Below are 22,958 nucleotides of genomic sequence, written 5' to 3' on the forward strand. Positions count from 1 at the left end.
CACCTGTGGACCTAGACCCAAAACCAGTTCCCACAAACCTAGGCTCCTGGAGTACACCAGCACTGGGTTGGCTCTGGGAGCCCCAGGTTCTAGGCAGGTTCCCAGGCACTGAGGCTCCTGGCCAGACCCAGTGCCAGGTCAGCTACTATAGACCCAGGTTCCTGGCTTACTCCATGATCAGCCTGGATCTCATGACCCCAGGACCCTGGCCTGCCCCAGCACCAGGCCTGCCTCTGTGGGCCTGGAATCCAGACCAGCTCCTGCCAACCCAGGCTCCCAACCCACTATCATACTGGACTGGCCCCTATGACCCGAGCCTCCAGGTAGGCTCCCACAGACTCAGCTTCTAAGCTTGCCCCAGCACCAAGCCGGCCCCAGGCTCCCAACTGGCCCCAGCACCTGACTAACCCCCTGGCCTTAGACTCCAGGTGGGCTCTCATGAACCCAAACTCTGGTCTTTCCCAGTCCCAGGCCAGCTCCTGGGCCCCCAGCCTCCAGACCAGCTACCACAAACCCAAATACCAAACCCACTTCAGTCGTCTCTGGAGGTCTTTGGCCTCCATGCACCCAGGATCCAGGTCCACTCATACAGACGCAGGTCCTAGGCTCATCTCAGTGAAGCCAGTTTGGTCCCCATGTAGCCAAGCACCAGACCTGCCCATCTGGCAATCCAGGCACTCGACTGCCTGCTTGAGAACTCCAGCTGCAAGCATGTAGGAAAGCCAGTTTTATTGGCCAAAAATGGTGGAATGTTGGCCATTTCATATGACTCAGCCTACTACTATATTCTCCACTTTTGTCTATGATGGGGTGATTTCCATAACTAAAGGCTTTTAAAAAACTGGTACTTAATGTATCAGTTGGTTCTATGAGTGTTTATTGACCCATGACCTGATAATCTGGCAGTGACCTCATAAAACTGAATTCCTAAAAATGCAAAGGTAGAGACTCCCACTAATGCCAACCTGGAACCAATACTCAGGGCAAGGACCTGGCTGCAGACCCATTCAGAGAGCCTCTCTCATGTGTGCCCATCAGGTAAGATTCTACTTTCTCCATCAGCAGAACTAGAAGGAAGTCATGGTGTGTTTACAGAAAGTTGCCCTTTTGAGGGTAAATGGGACTAGAGGCAGCCTTTGTTTCTCAGTGTGACGTCACTGGGGGAATGCAGGCAGATGTTTCTTGGTTCTTGAGCTGGTGAGGAACTCTGGCTTCAAAGAAGAGTAGATACTTCCTCTAGGAGACGCCCTTGACCTTGGGGAGACAGAGTTTAGGAGGGTTTGCTCCCTGAGGAGAAGGTGAAGAACACTTTGGGAAACCTACAACTTGCAGCAAGTTGCCTCCTGAAGACCTCACATAGTCAATATGGGCTTCTTGCTGCCATGTCCCAGCCCCCATAGGAAACACCTATTCAGGGAATAGAAATGAAATTGGACAATTTGTCTAACAAGGAGCCTTGGGAGTTGACTTCTTAGTGGCCCAGAACTTGTAAATATTCCCTCTGTTCTTATAATTCTTCCCCACCCTAGCTTTTCTTCTTTGGGCCAGGTGGATACCTACCTGGCCTCTATGAGGCATCGTCTGTCCCCAAGATATAACCTCATCATTCTAGTACTTTGTGGAAGCAGAGCAGCATCTTTATTGACCATCACCAGGGAGGAAACTGAGTGAAGTTTGCTTCAGTGATAATGTCAAGAAGAGGAAAGATAGTCTAGTAAAGGGACTTGGAGGACAAGGAGGGAGAGCAAGAGAGAGAACCTCAGTGAATGTTGGCAAAGTGAGTAGGTGGCAGCCTTTTATTTCCAGAAACACTGGGAGATTTTACTTGGCTTAGTTCAACACCATTTCCCAGCTCAGAATTCAATAACCACACCTATCTACCTGGCTCAGCCTAGTGCAGCTATAATACCACCAATCTCTTTCTAAAGCCGGAGATTTATAACACAGTTCTTACTATCCAGATATGTTTTTCCAAGTCTACTTGAGCACCCTGAAGAACAAAAGCATTCCCTCCAAGATGCTTGTATTACTCCCACCATTGACTTCCTGAAACCCTTGGATTTTTTTATCTTTTCAGGCTGAGAGGCCCCACAAACAAGTCCTGGGATAGGAATTGGGTTTACTTGAGTTGAGCCTAACCAAGAAGGTGAAGAGAACACTTGAGTGTCCTGGTTCCTAAGACTTAAAGCTTTCCCAAGAGCGTGGAAGGATAAAGAGGGACAGAATAAGTGAGTGATAACTTAGGTGTGCATGACAGAAGAATGTGAGATGAGCACATTGCCTAGTAATTTAATCTATGGGGTACTCACTAGTTCCTTTTGGTGTTAAAAATATGATACCATGGAAAAAAATTTTTAAAAATTTAAAAAAACATGATACCATGAGGTAGGATGTTGTCAGTGCCATAGAGTGGCATAACCTCTGATCTGATATCAAAACACAGAGTAAGAAACCACCTTTGACATGGGGGCTTTATGGGGGTGAAATTTGGTGGAGGATAGTAAGGGGGCCAGGGAGCTTCAGGAAGAGAGAATGCAGGACACCATGGCTCAGTGAAAAGGCCATGAGCTTTGGACTTAGGAAGGCATATGGTGGAACAAAGCTCACCTCTGAGAGCTATGGGAGCTCTTTGGGTCTCAATTATCACACATGTTAAAAGGGATCAAAACCCCCCCTCATGGTTTGTTGCTATGACAATATGTCATGTATGTGAAGTAGTTACTGTAGTAGTTGGCATATACTAGGAATTTATTAAATAATTTGAAATGTGAAGAAGCATGGAGATAGAAATAGCAGGGAAGGATGAGATTTTAAAGGGACTGGCATACTGCCCCCCAAAGCTGGTGTAAAACATAATTTTAGGAGGGCAGTACTAAGTGAGAAGTACAGATTTGCATAGGTGTCTTCACCTTTGAAGAAATAGACACTTCTTCCATACTTTATGGACTAACTTCAATAAGAGAACAATTTCACTTGTGGGTGGGGGCATACCAGAGCATGCTGTGACCCTGGGTCTAGTGGTGTGGGGTGCCAGGTGCAGGGGCTTGTGTTGGCTTGGATAGGGAGGAGTGATGTTTTTTCAACCGAGACTGCTGGGACCCTCAGCATTGACACCTGTGTGGTGGTCGTTGGTGAGTGCTGTGAGGGGTCCATAATGGTGGCAAGGGCTCTTGCCTCCAGATCCTTCATTAAGGACCACAGCAGGCAGGAGTGGTAGCTGGAACCACTGACGTGCACACACTTGGCCGGGGGCCAGGGTAGGCAGCAAGGGCTAGGACCAGCTATGGATTCACTGGCAGCTGTGGGGGCCCTGGCTGTTGGTGTGTTTTCCTGTGCCTGCATGATTTCCCCACTGACATTTGCACTGCATTTAGGCCAATAACGGGTATCAGGACAGAAGCTTGTACGTGCACAAATGGAGTGGCTAGTCCTGAGCATGCACATGGTTGTGAAAGTCAGCAGGAGGAGCTAGTCTGGCATCTTGCACTCCTACAGCTGCAAGAGGCCAGAGTGGATGGCAGGTGAGGTTCCTAGGCTGTGGCCAGGGCAGGGAGAGACTCAGACAGCTGGTTTCCATGAATGGGAGTCACTCTGGGGCAAAAAGCTGGTAAAATCTGTAGGTGGTCCTAACAGCTGTGTTCACTATTGATTCCTTCATCAGTGCTAAAATCTGCTGAGTTTGTTTGCAAAGCAGATCACTGGGAACGGTAGTCACTTGGGCTCTGTGGCTGCTTTTCTTCCTTGTTTTTAGGGGTCTCTATACATCTCAGCTTTGTATGGTTTAGGTGGGGTAAAACTGAAGCAGGTTCTTTGTGCAGTGCCCCAGGAAGCTGAAGAAGCTGGCTGCTCACCTGACTCTGGTAAGGGTGATCTCTTTCGGGTTGTGAAGGTCCTGTTTTCTTTCTTTTTTTTTTTTTTTTTTCAGTGTTCCAAGTTTCATTGTTTGTGCACCAAACCCAGTGCTCCATGCAATACGTGCCCTCCTTAATATCCACCACCAGGCTTACCCCCACACCCCTCTCCCTTCCCAAACTCTGAGTTTGTTTCTCAGAGTCCACAGTCTCATGGTTTGTCTCCCCCTCCGATTTCCCCCAATTCATTTTTCCTTTCTTCCTCCTAATGTCCTCGGTGTTATTCCTTATGTTCCACAAGTAAGTGAAACCGTATGAAAATTGACTTTCTCTGCTTGACTTATTTCTTTTTTTTTAAATTTTTTTATTTTCAGCGTAACAGTATTCATTGTTTTGTTTTTTTCAATAAGAATGTTTATTTCAACATCTTTGCATGAGAAAATGAACACTGCCTTCAATAAACACTTTCAATTAAAAATTAAAATTTTAAAACATAATTTTAAATATAATTATACCAAAAACAATCATGACACATGTTGAATTATTTTAGGAGACACAGTCTTCCTGAGGTACAAATAAATAATTTGTACAAATAGGTAAAATCATTTATTAGGAAACTTTAAACCTCTTAAAATAAAGTTACCATTAAATATAAGAATAAAGTGACTATTTTGCTTAAAAATAAACAAAGGTCACTTTGAAAGAGAATGGACAGCTTCCCTGTGGACATCCTCTATACCCAGCCCAATCAGTACTTACCAAGTACAGGTTTGTAGATTTTGTTAACATGGTAAATGATGGGAATAAATGAGGAAGACAATATTTTCAAAACAGTGTAAAAAGAACTTTAAAACAAGTATCTTGATTCTCCTTATTCTTCCACTCTAAGCTTGTAGCCTTTGGATAATATGTGGGAAAGAACATATGTACATTTAAATTTTAACTTAAATGTCTACTGAACTAAAATGCTATCTTATTAAAATTCCTATCCTAAATTTTTTAAATCATTTTTTAATTTATTTTCAGCATAACAGTATTCATTGTTTTTGCACCACACCCAGTGCTCCATGCAATCCGTGCCCTCTCCAATACCCACCACCTGGATCCCCCAACCTCCCACCCCCCGCCCCTTCAAAACCCTCAGATTGTTTTTCAGGGTCCATAGTCTCTCATGGTTCACCTCCCCTTCCAATTTCCCCCAACTCCCTTCTCCTCTCTAACTCCCCTTGTCCTCCATGCTATTTGTTATGCTCCACAAATAAGTGAAACCATATGATAATTGACTCTCTCTGCTTGACTTATTTCACTCAGCATAATTTCCTCCAGTCCCATCCGTGTTCCCTTTTTTCTTTTTAAGATTTTATTTATTTGACAGACGGAGATCACAAGTAGGCAGAGAGGCAGGCAGAGAGAGAGGGAAGCAGGCTCCCTGCTGAGCAGAGAGCCTGATGCGGGGCTGGATCCCAGGACCCTGAGATCATGACCTGAGCAGAAGGCAGAGGCTTAACCCACTGAGCCACCCAGGCGCCCTATGTTCCTTTTTGATCCTGAACAATGCTGACTTGGGGGATAGGATAGTGTGGGCAAAAAGAAGCCGTCTTCTTCTCTTGTATGATTAATCAGTCTCTGGTTTTGTGTTCCACTGACTTGCTAAAATTCCTTGAGTGGATTTTAGAGCTCTCCCAGACCTTGTTTTTGTTCATAGATAGCTTTCTAGTTATTGATGTTTGCATTTGGATGGAAAGGGTAGGTCTTTTCTATTGCCATTTTGGTCTCTCAACACTTCCTGGCTGATTTTAATCAATGACTTGGATGACTTAAAAATGTCTTTTAACTAAAAAAAAAAAATCTTTTAGCTGTAATGACCATAGCCATGACTATAAAAGCTTTCACTGAGATTTGTGAGTCTTTTTGGCAAATTAATGAACCTCTGGGGGTTTGGGGACCCCTTGAAACTTGCAGTTGGTGTCATGGGAATGAGCCACATTGAGTTTGTGTTCTCTTTAATTTTGTAGTGTGCCAACACCTTGCAGGTGCTGTCAGAACAGGATTCACTAGGATGACCCTAACTCACTGAAAAACACTCATCCTTCCACTTTGACTCTTGGATGGCATCACAGGAAGAGCAGCTGTGTCGTGATCAGTTATTAGAGGTAAAAGTTATCAATAGAATTTAAAATGATGGATCTACATCCTGAGGATTGGCTCACTAAATGCCTTAGGAAATGTAAGCTAACAAGAAATAGGCATAGTTTCCATGCAATCACTTAGTTACTGTAATCTGTAAAGCTAAAATGTTGTTGAGGACAGCATTGGGGTAGATACTGACTCTGGTCGAAGTTTGGATATGGACAGAGGGAAGTCCATATACACAGCTGTCAAATCAGATGGGTTTGCTGACCAAGGCCCCAAATGGGTCTTGACAGGACACTTACTCTGACTGGGCTTTTCATACTCAGTGGCAGATAAAAATGCTCAGGACACTATGGAAGAACTGAATTGGAAGATATTGTATCTCTGTGGACTGCTTAATCACATCAGACCAAGGAACTCACTTTCATCCTCTGAGTAATACAGTTTGGTAGAGAATTGGAGTGAATATTTGAAATGCTGTTGTCTAAAATAGGGGGAGATAAAAGGGCATGATGTGCTGGCTTACACACCTTCACAGGCGTGCTATCACACTCAATATCGGGGGCCCAGGAATACCGCCACTAGATAGATGCCTTCATTTATCAGGGGGAGCTGGGTAAGTAAGTTTTGGGGAGGACTCAAACCCATAACTTTGCATTATGACCATGCAGTTCTTCCTTATATCATCTCAACTTTATTTTTCCTGCCTAATTCAATAGTTCCAGGACTGGTACTACTCTGTGGGTGCTGGGTGCAAGGATAATCCCTAATCAAAAAACTGTAACTATACTTTTAAATCCTTATGTCAGAATTCCCAAGAGCCTGACGACTTAGATTTTGCCTTTACCCCATCTATCAAAATTGGGATTAGTAGTGAATGCAGCTATATCACCTAGTAGACCAGATATCCCCCCTAGTTCTATACCAAGATAACTTAATTCCATGTAAGTGGGAACAGAGGAGGAAGCCCTTGGTTAACTATTTCTGCCCACCATCTGGACCAGCAGAGGAACAGAACAATGGTGTGCAAGGCTGGGTGAAAAGAAATGATAAATGAGGAAAAGGAAGAATAGTCACTGAGGGTGAAGGGATATGTAGATTATACTGGTGCCTTGACACAGGCTCTGAGCAAGGGATGATAGTGTTTCTTAGCTCAGTTACACCAGATGCTGAGATGACTGCTTTTGGAACCTGACAAAGTCAAATGGAAGGCTGCAACTCTGAGTGGCATTGCTCTGGATGACATTTTGGTCGTATGATCTGATAATGGGCTGGACTCACTATTAATGACTGACTGGTAATGTTCCCAGTTGTCTCTGACTTGTATCTTTCAGTTTGCATCTACTACCATACTGCAATATAGTACAACACAGGCATTGTTGGTAAGGTTATAATGCTGATAACTGATAGTTTAATGTATTGGGAAATTGGGTTAAATCCTCCTCATTATGTAATACTAATGGAAAATGGTCTGAGAAAGAGCTGATTTTAGATAATTGTCAATTATTTTCTATGACACATGATTCACAAGTTTATCATAACATATAAGAGGTAGATCAAGTGACAAAAATATGAAAACAGATATAATGGCTTCATAGGGTAGATTAGTTGTTTCTTGAACGTATCCCTATCCACACAGATAGTGACAAGTGTTAGGCATATGATCATATAGGAGAGCCTTAGCCAAGGATGGCAGGTGTTTGCCTGTGTAGTAAAGAATTTATCCCTGATCAAAAAACTTCTGGGAGGTAATCTCTAAGCCCTTGGAATGTTATGCCTGAAAAGAGAGTCTTGGTTTGTCTGGAGGTCTCAAGCCACACTGGATGTAACTTGGGGTGGGGATTGACTATACCAGATAGTCTTAGAGAAGAAATGGCCACAAAAGGTAGTAATAATGTGACTTCAGAAGGGGATTTGGATCATATGGTATCAGTTAGTCTTCAGAGGACTGGAGCTTGGAGACTGATAGGAGTGTTGTGGATAGTCATTCATACTCACGAATCTCAGTAAAAATTCTGAACACTGAGGTTGAGGGGAGCTTCCCTGATTGGCAGTACTCTGTATGTATTGAAAGAGATGTTGTCTTGACTCTAGGGGTTGTGGACAACAGAGGCTCCATATTTGGTGTTTTATTGGGCTCCATCCTATGTGTTTCTTCTATGGTTGACTTTAATCTGTACCCTTTAGCTGTAATAAGCTAATTTTTAAATTGGAGTATAGTTGACATACAATGTTACGTTAGTTTCCCGTGTATCAAATAGTGATTCAACAATTCTGTACATTACACAGTGCTTACCACAATAAGGGTAGTTACCATCTGTCACCATACAGAATTATTAGAATATGATTGATAGCTGTAATAAACTTTAACGAGTGTAATAGCTTTAACCATGAGTTAACAACTGTGTGTTTTTCTAGTGAATTCTGAAATTGTGAGTTTTTCAGGGAACCCCTAAACATGCAGTTAATGTAAAGACAGTCTTGTAGAATGTGTTTTTTCTGACTTTGTAGTGGGCCATCTGTCACACACTGATTCATAGCATTTGGTGATTTCCATAGTGTAAGTATGATCACAAGGATCAATTTTAGGCTACCAACATCTTAACAAAATTTATTAAGGCTTAAGTGTCTAATCTTGTGAGACAATATAAGTCAACTTCAAAACACCTTTCCTGTTCCAGGTGGTATGATGAAAATCTCTTTATTTCTAGTGTACCCATTGTACCAAACTAGAAGCTACATACTCTTTGTTCATTATTTTGGTGACTTCACAAAATCTTTCATCATATGTGTTTGACATAGAAGGTCTAAAATAATATTTCTATTCTTCTGTAAGAATAGAAATCAATGTAAGAAATCAATGTAAGAACCTTTTAATATTTTCATTCTAATTACCTTTATTAAATTCTCTGTTATTGTTGCCTAATATTTTAGTTCACCTTGATTATGTACTTTTTACAATTATTACTTTATAGATTCAATGTTTTATTTAAATGTTTCCTACATATATTCCAATTTCTTAGTAACCATTGCTTCTTGGACAACATTTACCCTGTCAGGATTCAATTTAGTTTAGCATATTATTGAGTAATTCTTTCAATAAAGATCCAGGCATGGTGTGCTCTCCCAGTCTTTATCTGAAAGGGGAGTGTTCAGTCAAGGTCCTTTTAACTGAATCTTCAAACCTGTGTTGCTACAATGTATCAATTGTTCAAGGTGCAAGACATATATAAGCCAGTGTTGTAAATAGCACAGATAAGAAATTGGCTATAAGCTCATCTAAACTTCCAGAATCATCTTCATAGTGCTCATATGACTTCCCCCTTTCAGTACCTCCAGAGGAATCATACCCATGGAACCAAGGAATCAATCCAGCACATCTGAATTCATCCTCCTGGGACTTTCAGAAAACCCAGAGCAGGAGACTCTTCTTTTTGCTCTGTTCCTCTGCATGTATGTGGTCATGGCCATGGGAAACCTTTCAATCATCCTGGCCATCAGCTCAGACTCCCACCTTCACACCCCCATGTACTTCTTCTTAGCTAACCTGTCTTTGGTTGATTTTGGTCTGGCCACCAACACAGTCCCCCAGATGCTGGTGAATATCCAAACCAAAAGCAAATCAATCTCCTATCCCTGCTGCCTGACCCAGATGTACTTTTTCCATTTCTTTGGCATTGTTGACAGTGTCTTAATTGCTGTGATGGCTTATGATAGGTTTGTGGCTATATGTCACCCCTTACACTACACCACCATCATGAGTCCACGTCTCTGTGGCCTGCTGGCTGGTGGCCCATGGGTATTTTCCTACTTTATCTCCCTCACTCATATCCTCTTGATGGTGCGCCTGGTTTTCTGTGATTCCTCACTACTTCTGTGACCTCACTCCCCTTCTCAGGCTTTCTTGCACTGACACCTCTGTGAACAAGATCTTTGTACTCATCGTGGCTGGGATGGTGATAGCCACGCCTTTCATCTGCATCCTGGCCTCCTATGTTTGCATCATTGTGGCCATCATGAAGGTCCCCTCTGCAGGGGGCAGGAAGAAAGCCTTTTCCACCTGCAGCTCCCACCTCTGTGGTTGCTCTCCTTTATGGCACCACCATTGGGGTCTATTTGTGTCCTTCCTCTGTGCGCACAGCTGTGAAGGAGAAAGCCTCTGCTGTGATGTACACTGCGGTCACCCCCATGCTGAACCCCTTTATCTATAGCCTGAGGAACAGAGATCTGAAGGGCGCCCTGAGAAAGCTTGTCAGTAAAAAGTAATTTCATCTTCCTGACCACAAGGATACTTGGACACTTCCAGGAAGTAGGATTTCAACATCTAGGATCTTGGGCAGAAGAATGGAATTTCATGGTTTGGGAGAGTAGCCACTTTGGATTTTGAGTTGAAGATGTTTAAAAGGAAGTCTCAAGATGGCTCTGTTACTACTTTCTCAATTACTTGGACAAGTAGGAGTCCTTTTGGGTATGTCCAGTGCTGTTTTCCCAGAAAGATCAGTCTAGCCCTACCAGATTGGATTTATCCTGGTTCAAAACCCAGTTAGCTCTCAAAAAATATTTATGGCGTTTGTGTTCTGGGCTTGCTGTGAGTACTGGTCATGGAGTGGTGAGCAGGAGACACAAGGTCCCTATTGTGCAGAGTTTATAGTTGAATGTGGGAGAAGATACTGGACACTAATTGTAATAGAATGAACTGTGCACATGAAGGCAAGGATAGGACAGAGTAGGAACCCCCTACAGAATCTGGAAGGTGGAATCCGGGAAGGTTTCCTGGGAGACAGGATCCTAAACCTCCAAGGATAAGATGATGTTTTCTCAGGCAAATATGAGGGAAAGGGTATCAGAAAAAGAAAAAAAAAACAGTATGTGAAAGGGTCAGAGAACAAGAGAAAGAGAGAGAAGGATGCATTTGTGAAGTGAAAAATCCAGTTATGGTGAATAACTTGGGGAATGCCAGGTCAAGAAGGACTTTGGGACCAACTCAAGAATTTGGCTTTTTCCTGAGAACCAGACAGTTCATTGACTTCCAGGGATTCAAAGTCAGGGAGCACATAGGTGAGTCATGTCTCCCCTACCCTCACTCCTGTTCTGTCTTCTGGAGGAGAAAGATGGCATGAGCTAGATAAAAGTTGTACACAGCACAGGGGAAAAAATTCAGACTATGCATTAAGGAAATGAAGAACCTCTTGATATGTAAGTCTTCGTAGCCAGAGGGGAAATTACCAATCAGTTAAATCATGACTATCAAAACCAAAAGGAAGCCAAGGCATGTCTCAGTTGCCATACATGCCTGTGGAATACATATGAGTAGTAACACTGCTTACAACAGAAATGGGAGTTACTCATTATGAGCTTGTCTTGTGCCACACATACTGTATTTCTTCTCTTTGCTTCATTTGGTCATTCTAAAGCCCCTATGGAGGTGATACATTTCATTTATTTTATTGGATATTAGTTCTAAAACTCATGGAGATTTACAACTGAAGTGAAGTGAATGGTGACTTAGCAGGGGCCAGAAAATCTCAAATGGTGGTAAGAAGCTGACATCATCTTAAGCAGAATGGCTTTGAATAGCCACACAACCCATTTGCTTTCGGTACTTCCTTCCATGACAAATTAGAATTTCTCAATTGAACAAACAGATATCCAGGTCTGGTTCTGTTATAGCAACTATTGGTGAGAGTATAGGTAGAAAATGTTAAAAAAATCCATTTAGTAGGGAGTATTCTAATGGATAAAATACAGAATTTAATAATTTTTGAGTTTACCCTCTGCAGATGGCAGGAAGAAAGCCTTGTCCATCTGCAGGTCCCAGCTCTCTGTGGTTGCTCTCCTGAATGGGAACCACCATTGGGTTATATTTGTGTCCTCCTTCTGTCCAAAAGCTGTGAAAGAGAAAGCCTTGCCATAGAGCACCCATGCATCTGGTCATGGACGTTTCCAAATAACCAAAAAGACAGGTGAAAGTTCATCCACAGCCCTCTCCCTTCCCTCCATTCTCTTGCCACATGCATGGAAGTAGTTACAGTGCTGGCTGGAGGAGAGCTGGAATTTGCACACTTGGAAGATTATTACATCCTGGGACTCAGAATATTTGTGAATACTTCTCTCTCTGATATAGAAAGATAGGGCTTGAGCTAAAGCACTGATTTTACCACCTCCTCCTCTGTGGAATGAGAGATCTCAGGCCCATAAAAATCTCTTAAGATTTTGTCAGCTGAACTATCTTCATCCTGTTCTGTGTTAAGAAATAAAGACCACAGATCCAGGAGAGACTTGTTCTATTAGTCCCTATAAAACCATTTAATATCAAATTCCATCACTTGTTGGCTTTGACATATGACTTATCCATTCATTCAACAACTATTTACCAAGTGCCTACTCAGTGATAATAATTTTGCTCTACATTAGGGGTAGAGCATTGAATTAGCAAGCATAATACCTTCCCTGTGTCCGCAAAGAGGTAGCAAGAGGGAATTTTGAGGATGTCCTGATCCTGGTCTTAGGGCAATAATTTTTAAGGGCCAGATATTTTCAAATGGTGCTCTTCCCTTCAATAACCATGAATCTATACATGGGATAAAATTCTAAACATTATGCATCAAAGCCAAAACAAACACATTTATTTATTTATGTTAATTTTAGTTTTGATTTTTTTAAAGATTTTATTTATTTATTTGAGAGAGAGAGCACAAGCAGGCAGATTGGCAGGCAGAAGGAGAGGGGAAGCAGGCTCCCTGTCTGCTGAGCAAGGAACCTGATGTAGGACTGGATCCCAGGATGTTAGGATCATGACCTGAGCTGAAGGCAGGTGCTTAACTGACTGAGCCACCCAGGTGCCCCTGATGTTAATTTTAAAAATAAAATTAAATAATACAAAACAAAACAAGCATTACTAGTCCAGAATGGAAAATAACAATTAAAAAATTAATTAATTAATTAACCAAATACCAATGGTGAGAAGAATATCAAAGTCATAATGCTAGATGCATAGTTAAGAACAGATTTGCATTTGAATAAATTTTAAGGAGTCATCCATGTCTTTTTCATAAAGATTATTTCTCTTCTCAATCTTGGAATAAATTCTGCAAGCATTATGAACCCAAGGTATAGTTCAGGTTAAAACAATGCTTAAAACATTATCTCACAGTTTCTGCAGATCAAGTGTTCCAGTATGAGTTAGCTGGGCACCTCTGCTTTGAGGTATCTCATAGGCTGCAATCAGAGTGTGATAAGCAGAATAGCATTCTTATAAAAGAGGCTGCAGAGATCTCCCTTTTCCCTTCCACTTTGAAGGACTCTGAAAAGTTGGTCTTCTATATGGAGAAAGGGTTCCTCTTGCACTGTTGGTGGGATTGCAAACTGGTGCAGCCACTCTGGAAAACAGTATGGATTTTCCTCAAAAGTTAAAAATAGAACTACCCTGGGGCACTGAGGTGGCTCAGTTGGTTAAGTGTCTCCCTTGGGCTCAGGTCATGATCCCAGTGCCCTTGGGTTCCTTGCTCAGTGGGGAGCCTCTTCTTTCTTTGGCTACCACACCCCCAGCTTGTGCTCTCTCCTTTTGTCTCTGACAAATAAATAAATAAAATCTTAAAAAGAAAAAAAAGTCTGCCTTTGGCTCAGGTAATCCCAGGGGTCCTGGGATTGAGCCCCGGGTCAGGCTCCCTGGTCAGTGGGGAATCTGCTTCTCCCTCTGCCTCTACCCACCACTCATACACTCTCTCAAATATATAATTTAAAAATATATATAACTACCCTATAGTCCAGCAATTGCACTACTGAATACTTACACAAAGGATATAAAATACAGGTGTGAAGAGGTAGGGACATGCACCCTGATATTTATAGCACCCTGATATTATAGATCTTTATGGAGAGATCCCAAATATCCATTGACTGATAAATGGATAAAGAAGATGTGGTATACATATGCAATGGAATATTTCTCAGCCATTAAAAAGCTTGAAATCTGCCATTTGCAACAATGTGGATGGAAATAGAGTGTATCGTGCTAAGTGAAATGAGTCAGTCAAGGAAAGACAAACATCATATGATCTCACTCATATGTGGAATTTAAGAAACAAAACAGGTGAACATATAGGGATGGGGGGAAAAAAGGAGAGAGGGAAATAAGCCATAAGAGACTCTTGATGATGGAAAACAAACTGAGGGTTGATGGAGGAATGTGGATGGGAGACAGGCTAGATGGGTGATGGGTATTAAAGAGGACACTTGTTGTGATGAGCACTGGGTGTTGTATGTAAGTGATGAATCAATGAATTCTACTCCAGAAACCAATATTGCACTGTATGTTAACTAAGTAAATTTAAATTAAAAAAGAAAAATTTAATAAAAAATGAAGAAGAAAAGTTGGCAATCTATAAATGAGGAAATAGGCCTTCATCATACACCACATCTTCTGGTGCCTTGATTTTGGAAGTCTTAGGCACCAGATCTGTAAAAATAAATTTGTTATTTATGAGCCACCCAGTCCATGGTATTTTGTTTTAGAAGTCTGAACAGACTAAGAAAATTGATAAAAAGGGAGATTTTTTAAAAAAGATTTTATTTATTTATTTGACAGAGATCACAAGTAGGCAGAGAGGCAGGCAGAGAGAGAGGGAAGCAGGCTCCCCACTGAGCAGAGAGCCCGATGTGGGGCTCGATCCCAGGACCCTGGGATCATGACCTGAGATGAAGGCAGAGGCTTTAACCCACTGAGCCACCCACACGTCCCCAAGAGGGAGATTTATAGCTATAAGTACTTACATTGAAAAAGATCCGAAATATATCTAACTTTACAGTTTAAATAGTGGAAGATCGAAATAAAGAAAAAAAGATCAAAATTAAAAGACGATCAAACTAAACCCAACACTAGTGGAAGGCAGGAAAATAAGGACATTAGACCAGAGATAAAATAGAGAACAGAAAATCAATAGAATTAACAAAATCAAAAGCTTACACTGTTGGTGGGAATGCAAGTTGGTGCAGCCACTTTGGAGAACAGTGTGGAGATTCCTCAAGAAATTAAAAATAGAGCTTCCCTATGACCCTGTAATTGCACTACTAGGTATTTACCCCAAAGATACAGATGGAGTGAAAAGAAGGGCCATCTGTACCCCAATGTTTATAGCAGCAATGGCCACGGTCGCCAAACTGTGGAAAGAACCAAGATGCCCTTCAACGGACGAATGGATAAGGAAGATGTGGTCCATATACACTATGGAGTATTATGCCTCCATCAGAAAGGATGAATACCCAGCTTTTGTAGCAACATGGACGGGACTGGAAGAGATTATGCTGAGTGAAATAAGTCAAGCAGAGAGAGTTAATTATCATATGGTTTCACATATTTGTGGAGCATAACAAATAGCATGGAGGACAAGGGGAGTTAGAGAGGAGAAGGGAGTTGGGGGAAATTGGAAGGGGAGGTGAACCATGAGAGACTATGGACTCTGAAAAACAATCTGAGGGTTTTGAAGGGGCGGGGGGTGGGAGGTTGGGGGAACCAGGTGGTGGGTATTAGAGAGGGCACGGATTGCATGGAGCACTGGGTGTGGTGCAAAAACAATGAATACTGTTATGCTGAAAATAAATTTTAAAAATGATTAAAAAAAGTTTGTGTACTGAAAACTATAAAACATTGCTGAAAGAAATTGAGGAAGACACAGATTAATAAGAAAGTCTACTGTGTTCATAGATTGGGAGACTTAATATTGCTAACATGTCAGTACTACCTAAAGCAAGTGACAGATTCACTATGCCATGAAATTTATGCTGAGTGAAATAAGTCAAGCAGAGAGAGTTAATTATCATATGGTTTCTCTTATTTGTGGAGCATAAGGAATAAAACGGAGGACATGAGGAGATGGAGAGGAGAAGGGAGTTGGGGGAAATTGGAGGGGGAAATGAACCATGAGAGACTGTGAACTCTGAGAAACAAACTGAGGGTTTTGGAAGTGGGGAGGTTGGGTGAGTCTGGTGGTGGGTATTATGGAGGACACATATTTCATGGAGCACTGGGTGTGGTGCATAAACAATGAATTCTGGAACACTGAAAAGAAATTTAAAAAATAACAATTAAAAATCCCTATGCAAATTTCAACAATGTTTTATGGAGAAATAGAAAATCTATCATAAAGTTCATATAGATTTCAAAGACTCTAAATAGCCAAAATATTCTTGAAAAATAGGGATACATTCAGAGGTCTTATACTTCCTGATCCCAAAACTTACTATAAAGCTACAGTAATCAAAATAGTATGGTGCTAGCATAAGAGCAGATGTAGAAACTAATGTTAGACTAGAGGGCCGAGAAATAACCCATTGCATATATGGTCAAATGAGGGTGGCAAGACAGTTCAGTGGCGGAAAGGACTATCTTTTCAACAAATGATGTTGGGAAACTGGATATTCACATGGAAAAGAATGACCCCAAATTTTGGACCCCTTCCTTCCACCATATACAAAAATTAACTTTAAATGGATCAAAGATTTAAACCTAAGAGCTATAATTATTGAATAGTTTGGAAGAAAACATAGAGGGGAAACTTTATGGCATTGGATTTTGCAATGATTTCTTAATTTCTTAATATGACACCCAAAACACAGATAACAAGAGAAAACATAGAATGTACTTCATCAAAATTAAAAACTTTTACACATCAAAGTACACAACAGAATGAAAAGACAACTCATGGAATGGGGAAAAATATTTGCAAACCATATATTTGATAAGGGATTAATATCCAGAATATATGAAGAACTCCTACTTGTCAACAACATCAGGACCAAAACAATCCAATTAAAAATGGGAAAAGGATTTAAACTGATAAGAACAGATACTACACTTGATCTTAGCCAAAAGGCCGAGAAGCGATGGCGGGGGGGGAAGGATTTAAATAGACATTTCTCTAAAGAGAATATACAGTTGGCCAATAAGCATATGAAAAAGTATTCAATATCACCAATCATTAGGAAAATGCAAATCAACCTTAGTGAGATGCCACTTTGCTCTTATTAGGATGACTACTATAAAAACAAACAAAACAGGCAAATAGAAAAAACAAGTTTTGACAAATATATGGATAACCTGGAACCTTTGCTTGTAGAAATACAAAATGGTATAGATGCTATGGAAAATAGTATGACAGTTCCTCAAAAAATTAAACACAAAATTATCATCTGATCAAGCATTCCACTTTTAGGTATGTGCCCCCCCACATTGAAAATTGAAAACAAGGACTCAAACGGATGCTTGGGTATCCATGTTCATAGCAATGTTATTCACCATTGCTACATGTGGGGAAGAAACCCGAGTGTCCACTGCGTCCTACATAAATGAACCTTGAAGACTTTATGCTAAGTGAAGTAAGTCAGACACAAAATCCATAAACTGTGTGATTCCACTTACATGAGGTGCAAAGAAGAGTCAGATTCATAGTAACAGAAAGTGGAATGATTCTTACCAATGGCTGGTGGGAGAGAGGATGGAGAGTTAGTGTTTAGTGGAGATAGAGTTTCAGGTTGGGAAGATGAGAAAGTTTGGAGATGGATGGTGGGGATGGTTGCACAAATGTGAACATACTTAATGCCACTGAGCTGTACAGTTAAAAATGGTTAAAGTGGTAAAGAGAGAGAGGGAGAGAGAATCTTTTCCTTTGAGCAGTGAGAATACAAGGGGTTTTACTTTCTCTTTTGTACTTTTCTGTATTTTCTAATTTTCCTTCAATTACCATTTGTTGCTTTTGTAAAAAGAAATAGGAATACCTTTAAAATTACATTTTAAAGGATGTTAAAGAAAAAACACAAAAGCAATTTTGAAAGTTGACTTTTTTTCTTTTTTTGGATTTCCAGCATTTATTTATCTTGCAGAACTATCCACAATAGCCAAACTGTGGAAAGAGCCGAGATGCCCCTCAACAGATGAATGGATAAAGAAGATGTGGTGCATATACACAATGGAATATTATTCAGCCATCAGAAAAGATAAATACCCAACTTTTACATCAACCTGGATGGGACTGGAGATTATGTTGAGTGAAATAAATCAAGCAGTGAAAGTTGACTTTGAACAGCCATGTCTAATGGCAACAGCATCAGACAAAAAAAAAAAAAAAAAAGGTGATGCTAAACCATATTTTAGAGGCAATTTCTTTAAAAATTTTTTTAATTTATTTGAGAGAGAGAGGAAGAGAGAGCACGATTGGTGGGAGGGGCAGGGGAAGAGGGAGAGAGAGAGAATCTCAAGTGCAAACTCCGCACTGAGTGGGGGAGCCTGCTCTGGGGCTCAGTCTCATGACCCTGAGATCATGACCTGAGCTGAAACCAAGAATCAGACACTTAACCAACTGAGCCACCCAGACACCCCAAGAGGCAATTTCTAGGATGACTTTAATGGGTTGAATACTATCCACCCTCCCAAATTCATGTCCACCTAGAACCTCAGACTGTGACTTTATGAAGATTTAGTAGAGTTTTTGCAGATGAAACAAAGGTAAAGATTTTAAGATGAAATGATGTTAAAGAGAGCACTAAATCCAATGACTGTCATCCTTATACAAGGAGGAAGTGATAGCTTTAAGGCACACACACACACAGTTAGAAGGTCATGTGAAGGTGAAAGCAGATTTTGGATTTAGCCCCATGCTAGAGAATGCCAAGGGTCTCCTGCTGCCAGCAGAAACTGGAGAGAAGCAGAAAATAGATGGTTGGGGCGCCTGGGTGGCTCAGTGGGAAAGCCTCTGCCTTCGGCTCAGGTCATGATCCCAGGGTTCTGGGATCGAGCCCCACATCGGGCTCTCTGCTCAGCGGGGAGCCTGCTTCCCCCGCCCGCCCCCCCCCCCCGTCTCTCTGCCTACTTGTGATCTCTGTCTGTCAAATAAATAAATAAAATCTTAAAAAAAAAAAAAGGAAAATAGATTGCTTCTCAGTTTCCAGAAGGAACTAAGCCTGCCTAGACTTTGATTTTGGGCTTCTGGTCTCCAAAACTATGAGAGAATAAATTTTTGTTGCTTAAAAATAATGTTAAAAATACAGGGACTCAAATAGTGATTGAAAAAAAAAAAAAACGCACACTCACTGTCATCTGTAGAAAATGTTAGAGAGAAGTTATTTTTAAAACCAATAAGTAAATGGAAATAATAGAAAGATTCAAACATTTTTGCTGACTTTCCTCTACAAAGAGTGCCTCAGACTGACCACAGACTTAAGGAGGGGAAGTTTATTTTTGTAGAAGTATTCCAGCTCGTAAATGAAAGTCTGATAGGATAGTTTCATTTGCAGTCTTTCATGAAATGATGTATCCAGGCAATGAATCTAAATGACTTCAGATTTCACAAAAAGAGAGACAATGAAAAATACGTGCTTCCTCCGGCATTACACTGTGTGTGGGAAATATAAACTCATACAGCCACTAATGAAAAACAGTACAAAACTTCAAGAAATTAAAAAAAAAAAAAAACAGAACTACCATATGATCCAGCAATTTCACTTCTGGGTGTATATCAAAGGAAATGAAATCAACGTGAGGAAATTCCTGTACTCCCGTGTTCATGGAAACATTATTCACAACAGCCAAGGTATGGAAACAACCTCAGTATCCATCAATGGATGAATGGATAAAGAAAATATGGTGTGTGTATATACAATGGAATCTTATTCAGCCTTAAAAATGAAGGAAATCCTGCCATTTACAACACTATGAATGAAAATGGAAGGAATTATGCTAAGTGAAATGAGCCAGTTAGAGAAAGACAAATACTGAAAGGTATCATTTCTACGTGAAATTTTTAAAAAGTTTGAATTCACAGAAACAGAGAGTAGAATAGTGGTTGCCTGGGGCTGGGGAATGGGGGAATTAGGGAAAGGTTGGTAAAAGGATACAAACTTTCATTTATAAGATGAATAAGTTCTGAAGATATAATGTTTAACATGATGACTATAGTTAGTAATACTGTATCACACAATTGAAATTTGCTAAGATAGTAGAATTTAAGTGTTCTCTCTAAAAAAAAGTAAACATGTAAGGTGATGGGTATGTTAATTAGCGTGATTGTAGAAATCCTTTCACAATGTATATGTCTAAAAAATCATTGTTCTGTATAGTTTAAATATGTTACAAAACAATTTTGTTAGTCGTATCTTAATAAAGTTGGGGAAAAAAATATGTGCCTCCAAAGAAAGTCAACAACCCCTTCCCCCAATATCAATCCTGAATTTGATCAGATATCTAGATCTAAACATCAGTTTATAATTACAACCCTCAGGAGGCATATTTGAAAATTGCTTACAAATGCAGTCAGTAAAATCCAGACCATTTCTTCAACAGATAAATTTCAAAGGGGATAAGCAAGTGGGGGAGAAATCCTAGAGCTTAAAAGGGACTTTAGACAACTATCAATTAATTGGAATATATAGTTATTACCTGGGTTCTAATGTGAAAAAAAATGATCAAATTTAGGTAATTTGGGTAATTTGAATAACAGAATATTTAATGATATATGATTACTAATATTTTAAAGTAAAATAATAGTATTGTGTTTATCCTTTTTAAAAGAAGGTTTTTATTTTTTTAGAGACACACAGAAATCATACGATGTATGGAATTTGCTCTGAAAGAATTCCTATTAAGAGATCAAAGTAGGCGGGGTTTAACCAGTGTGATCAACCAGAAGCTGAAAGATGATGAGGTTGCCCAGCTCAAGAAAAGTGCAGATACCTTGTGGGACATCCAGAAAGACCTAAAAGATCTGTGACTCCTGGCTTCTAGGCTGTAGAAATTTAAAACTACAATGTGATTAACTGTGAGCCTTTAGTTTTTCATCCATATACATGGATCGTAGTTTGCTTTTATCTTCCTAAATACGTGAATCTGGGCTCACAGAATCAAAGCCCATGCTTGGTTTAATGCTTGCAATATGAGCCCTTGAACAAATAAAATTAACTATCGTAAAAAAAAAAAAAAAAAAAAAAAGAGATCAAAGTAGGTTTTCCTAGATAGCTTTTGTGAAGTGGAGGAATGTTCCCTCTATCCCTATTCTTTGAACCATTTTAATCAGGAACAGATGTTATATCTTGTGAAATGCTTTTTCTGCATCAATTGAGAGGACCATGTGTTTCTTCTGTCTTTTCTTACTGATTTGTTCCATCACATTGATTGATTTGTGAATGTTGAACCACCCCTGCATCCCATGGGTAAATCCCACATGGTCATGATGGATAATCTTTTTAATGTACTGTTGGATCCTATTAGCTAGGATCTTGTTGAGAATCTTGGCATCCATATTTATCAGAAGTATTGGTCTGAAATTCTCCTTTTTGGTGGGGTCTTTGCCTGGTTTGGGGACCAGGGTAATGCTGGCTTCATAAAAAAAGTCTGGAAATTTGCCTTCTGCTTCAATTTTTTGAAACGGTTTCGGGAGAGTAGGTATTATTTCTTCTTTGAATGTTTGGTAGAAATCCCCAGAGAATCTGTCAGGTCCTGGGCTCTTGTTTTTTGGGAGGTTTTTGATCACTGCTTCAATCTCGTTACTAAATATTGGTCTATTCAGGTTGTCAATTTCTTCCTGATTCAGTTTTGGAAGTTTATAGGTTTCCAGGAATGCATCCATGTCATCTAGGTTGCTTAACATATTGGCATGTAACTGTTGATAATAACTTCTGATGATTGTTTCCTTGGTGTTAGTCATGATCTCTCTCTTCTCATTCATAATTTTGTTAATATGGGTCCTCTCTCTTTTCTTTTGGATTAGTTTGGCCAATGGTTTATCGATCTTATTGATTCTTTCAAAAGACCAGCTTCTAGTTTCGTTGATGTGTTCTACTGTATCTCTAGTTTCTATCTCATTGATCTCTGCTCTAATCTCGATTATTTCCCTTCTTGTGTGTGGGGTTGGCAAATATCACCCTTAATGGGGAAAAGCTGACAGAGTTCCCTTTGAGATCAGGAGCACAATGAGGATGCCCACTCTCGCCCCTCTTGTTCAATACAGTACTAGAATTCCTAGCAACAGCAATCAGACAACAAAAAGAGATAAAAAGTATTCAAATTGGCAGTGAAGAAGTCAAACTCTCTCTCTTCCCAGATGACATGATACTTTACATGGAAAACCCAAAAGACTCCACCCCCAAATTACTAGAACTCATACAGCAATTCAGTAATGTGGCAGGATATGAAATCAATGTACAGAAATCAGTTGCTTTCTGATACACTCACAATGAAAATACAGAAAGGGAAATAAGAGAATCAGTTCCATTTACTACAGCACAAAGAACCATAAGATACCTGGGAATAAACCTAACCAAAGAGGTAAAGGATCTGTACTCAAGGAACTACGGAACACTCATGAAAGAAATTGAAGAAGACACAAAAAGATGGAAAAGCATTCCATGCTCATGGATCAGAAGAATAAACATTGTTAAAATGTCTTTACTGCCTAGAGCAATCTATACTTTCAATGCCATTCTGATTAAAATTCCACTGGCATTTTTCAAAGCGCCGGAGCAAACAATCCTAAAATTTGTATGGAATCAGAGGAGACCCCGAATTGCTAAGGAAATGTTGAAAAAGAAAAACAAAACTGGGGGCATTAAGTTGCTTGATTTTTAAGCTATACTACTAAACTGTGATCACCAAGACAGCATGGTGCTGGCACAAAAACAGACACATAGACCAGTGAAACAGAGTAGAAGGCCCAGATATGGACCCTCAACCTTATGGTCAAATAATCTTTGACAAAGCAGGAAAAAAGATACGGTGGGGAAAAAAAAAGTCTTTTCAATAAATGGTGCTGGCAAAACTGGACAGCTACGTGTAGAAGAATGAAACTCGGCCATTCTCTTACACAATACAAAAATATAAACTAAAAATGGATAAAAGATCTCAACATGAGGGAGGAATCTATCAAAATCCTAGAGGAGAACATAGGCAGTAACCTCTTTGACTTCGGCCACAGCAACTTCTTTCAAGAT

The 22,958-nt window shown here is 40.3% G+C and overlaps 1 protein-coding gene across 1 annotated transcript; it reads left to right on the plus strand.

Annotated features, from left to right (window-relative positions):
* Nucleotides 1-9,336: 9,336 nt before the first annotated feature.
* On the plus strand, nucleotides 9,337-10,250 carry LOC111162425 (olfactory receptor 24-like). Its single transcript, XM_022526832.1, is given in 3 exon segments — nucleotides 9,337-9,842; nucleotides 9,844-10,059; nucleotides 10,061-10,250. Coding segments are annotated over 3 exon segments (912 nt in total).
* The last annotated feature ends 12,708 nt before the right edge of the window (nucleotides 10,251-22,958 follow it).

The sequence above is a fragment of the Enhydra lutris genome, unplaced genomic scaffold (assembly GCF_002288905.1).
Source record: "Enhydra lutris kenyoni isolate GAN:26980312 unplaced genomic scaffold, ASM228890v2 scaffoldscaffold92, whole genome shotgun sequence".
Lineage (NCBI taxonomy): Eukaryota > Metazoa > Chordata > Mammalia > Carnivora > Mustelidae > Enhydra > Enhydra lutris.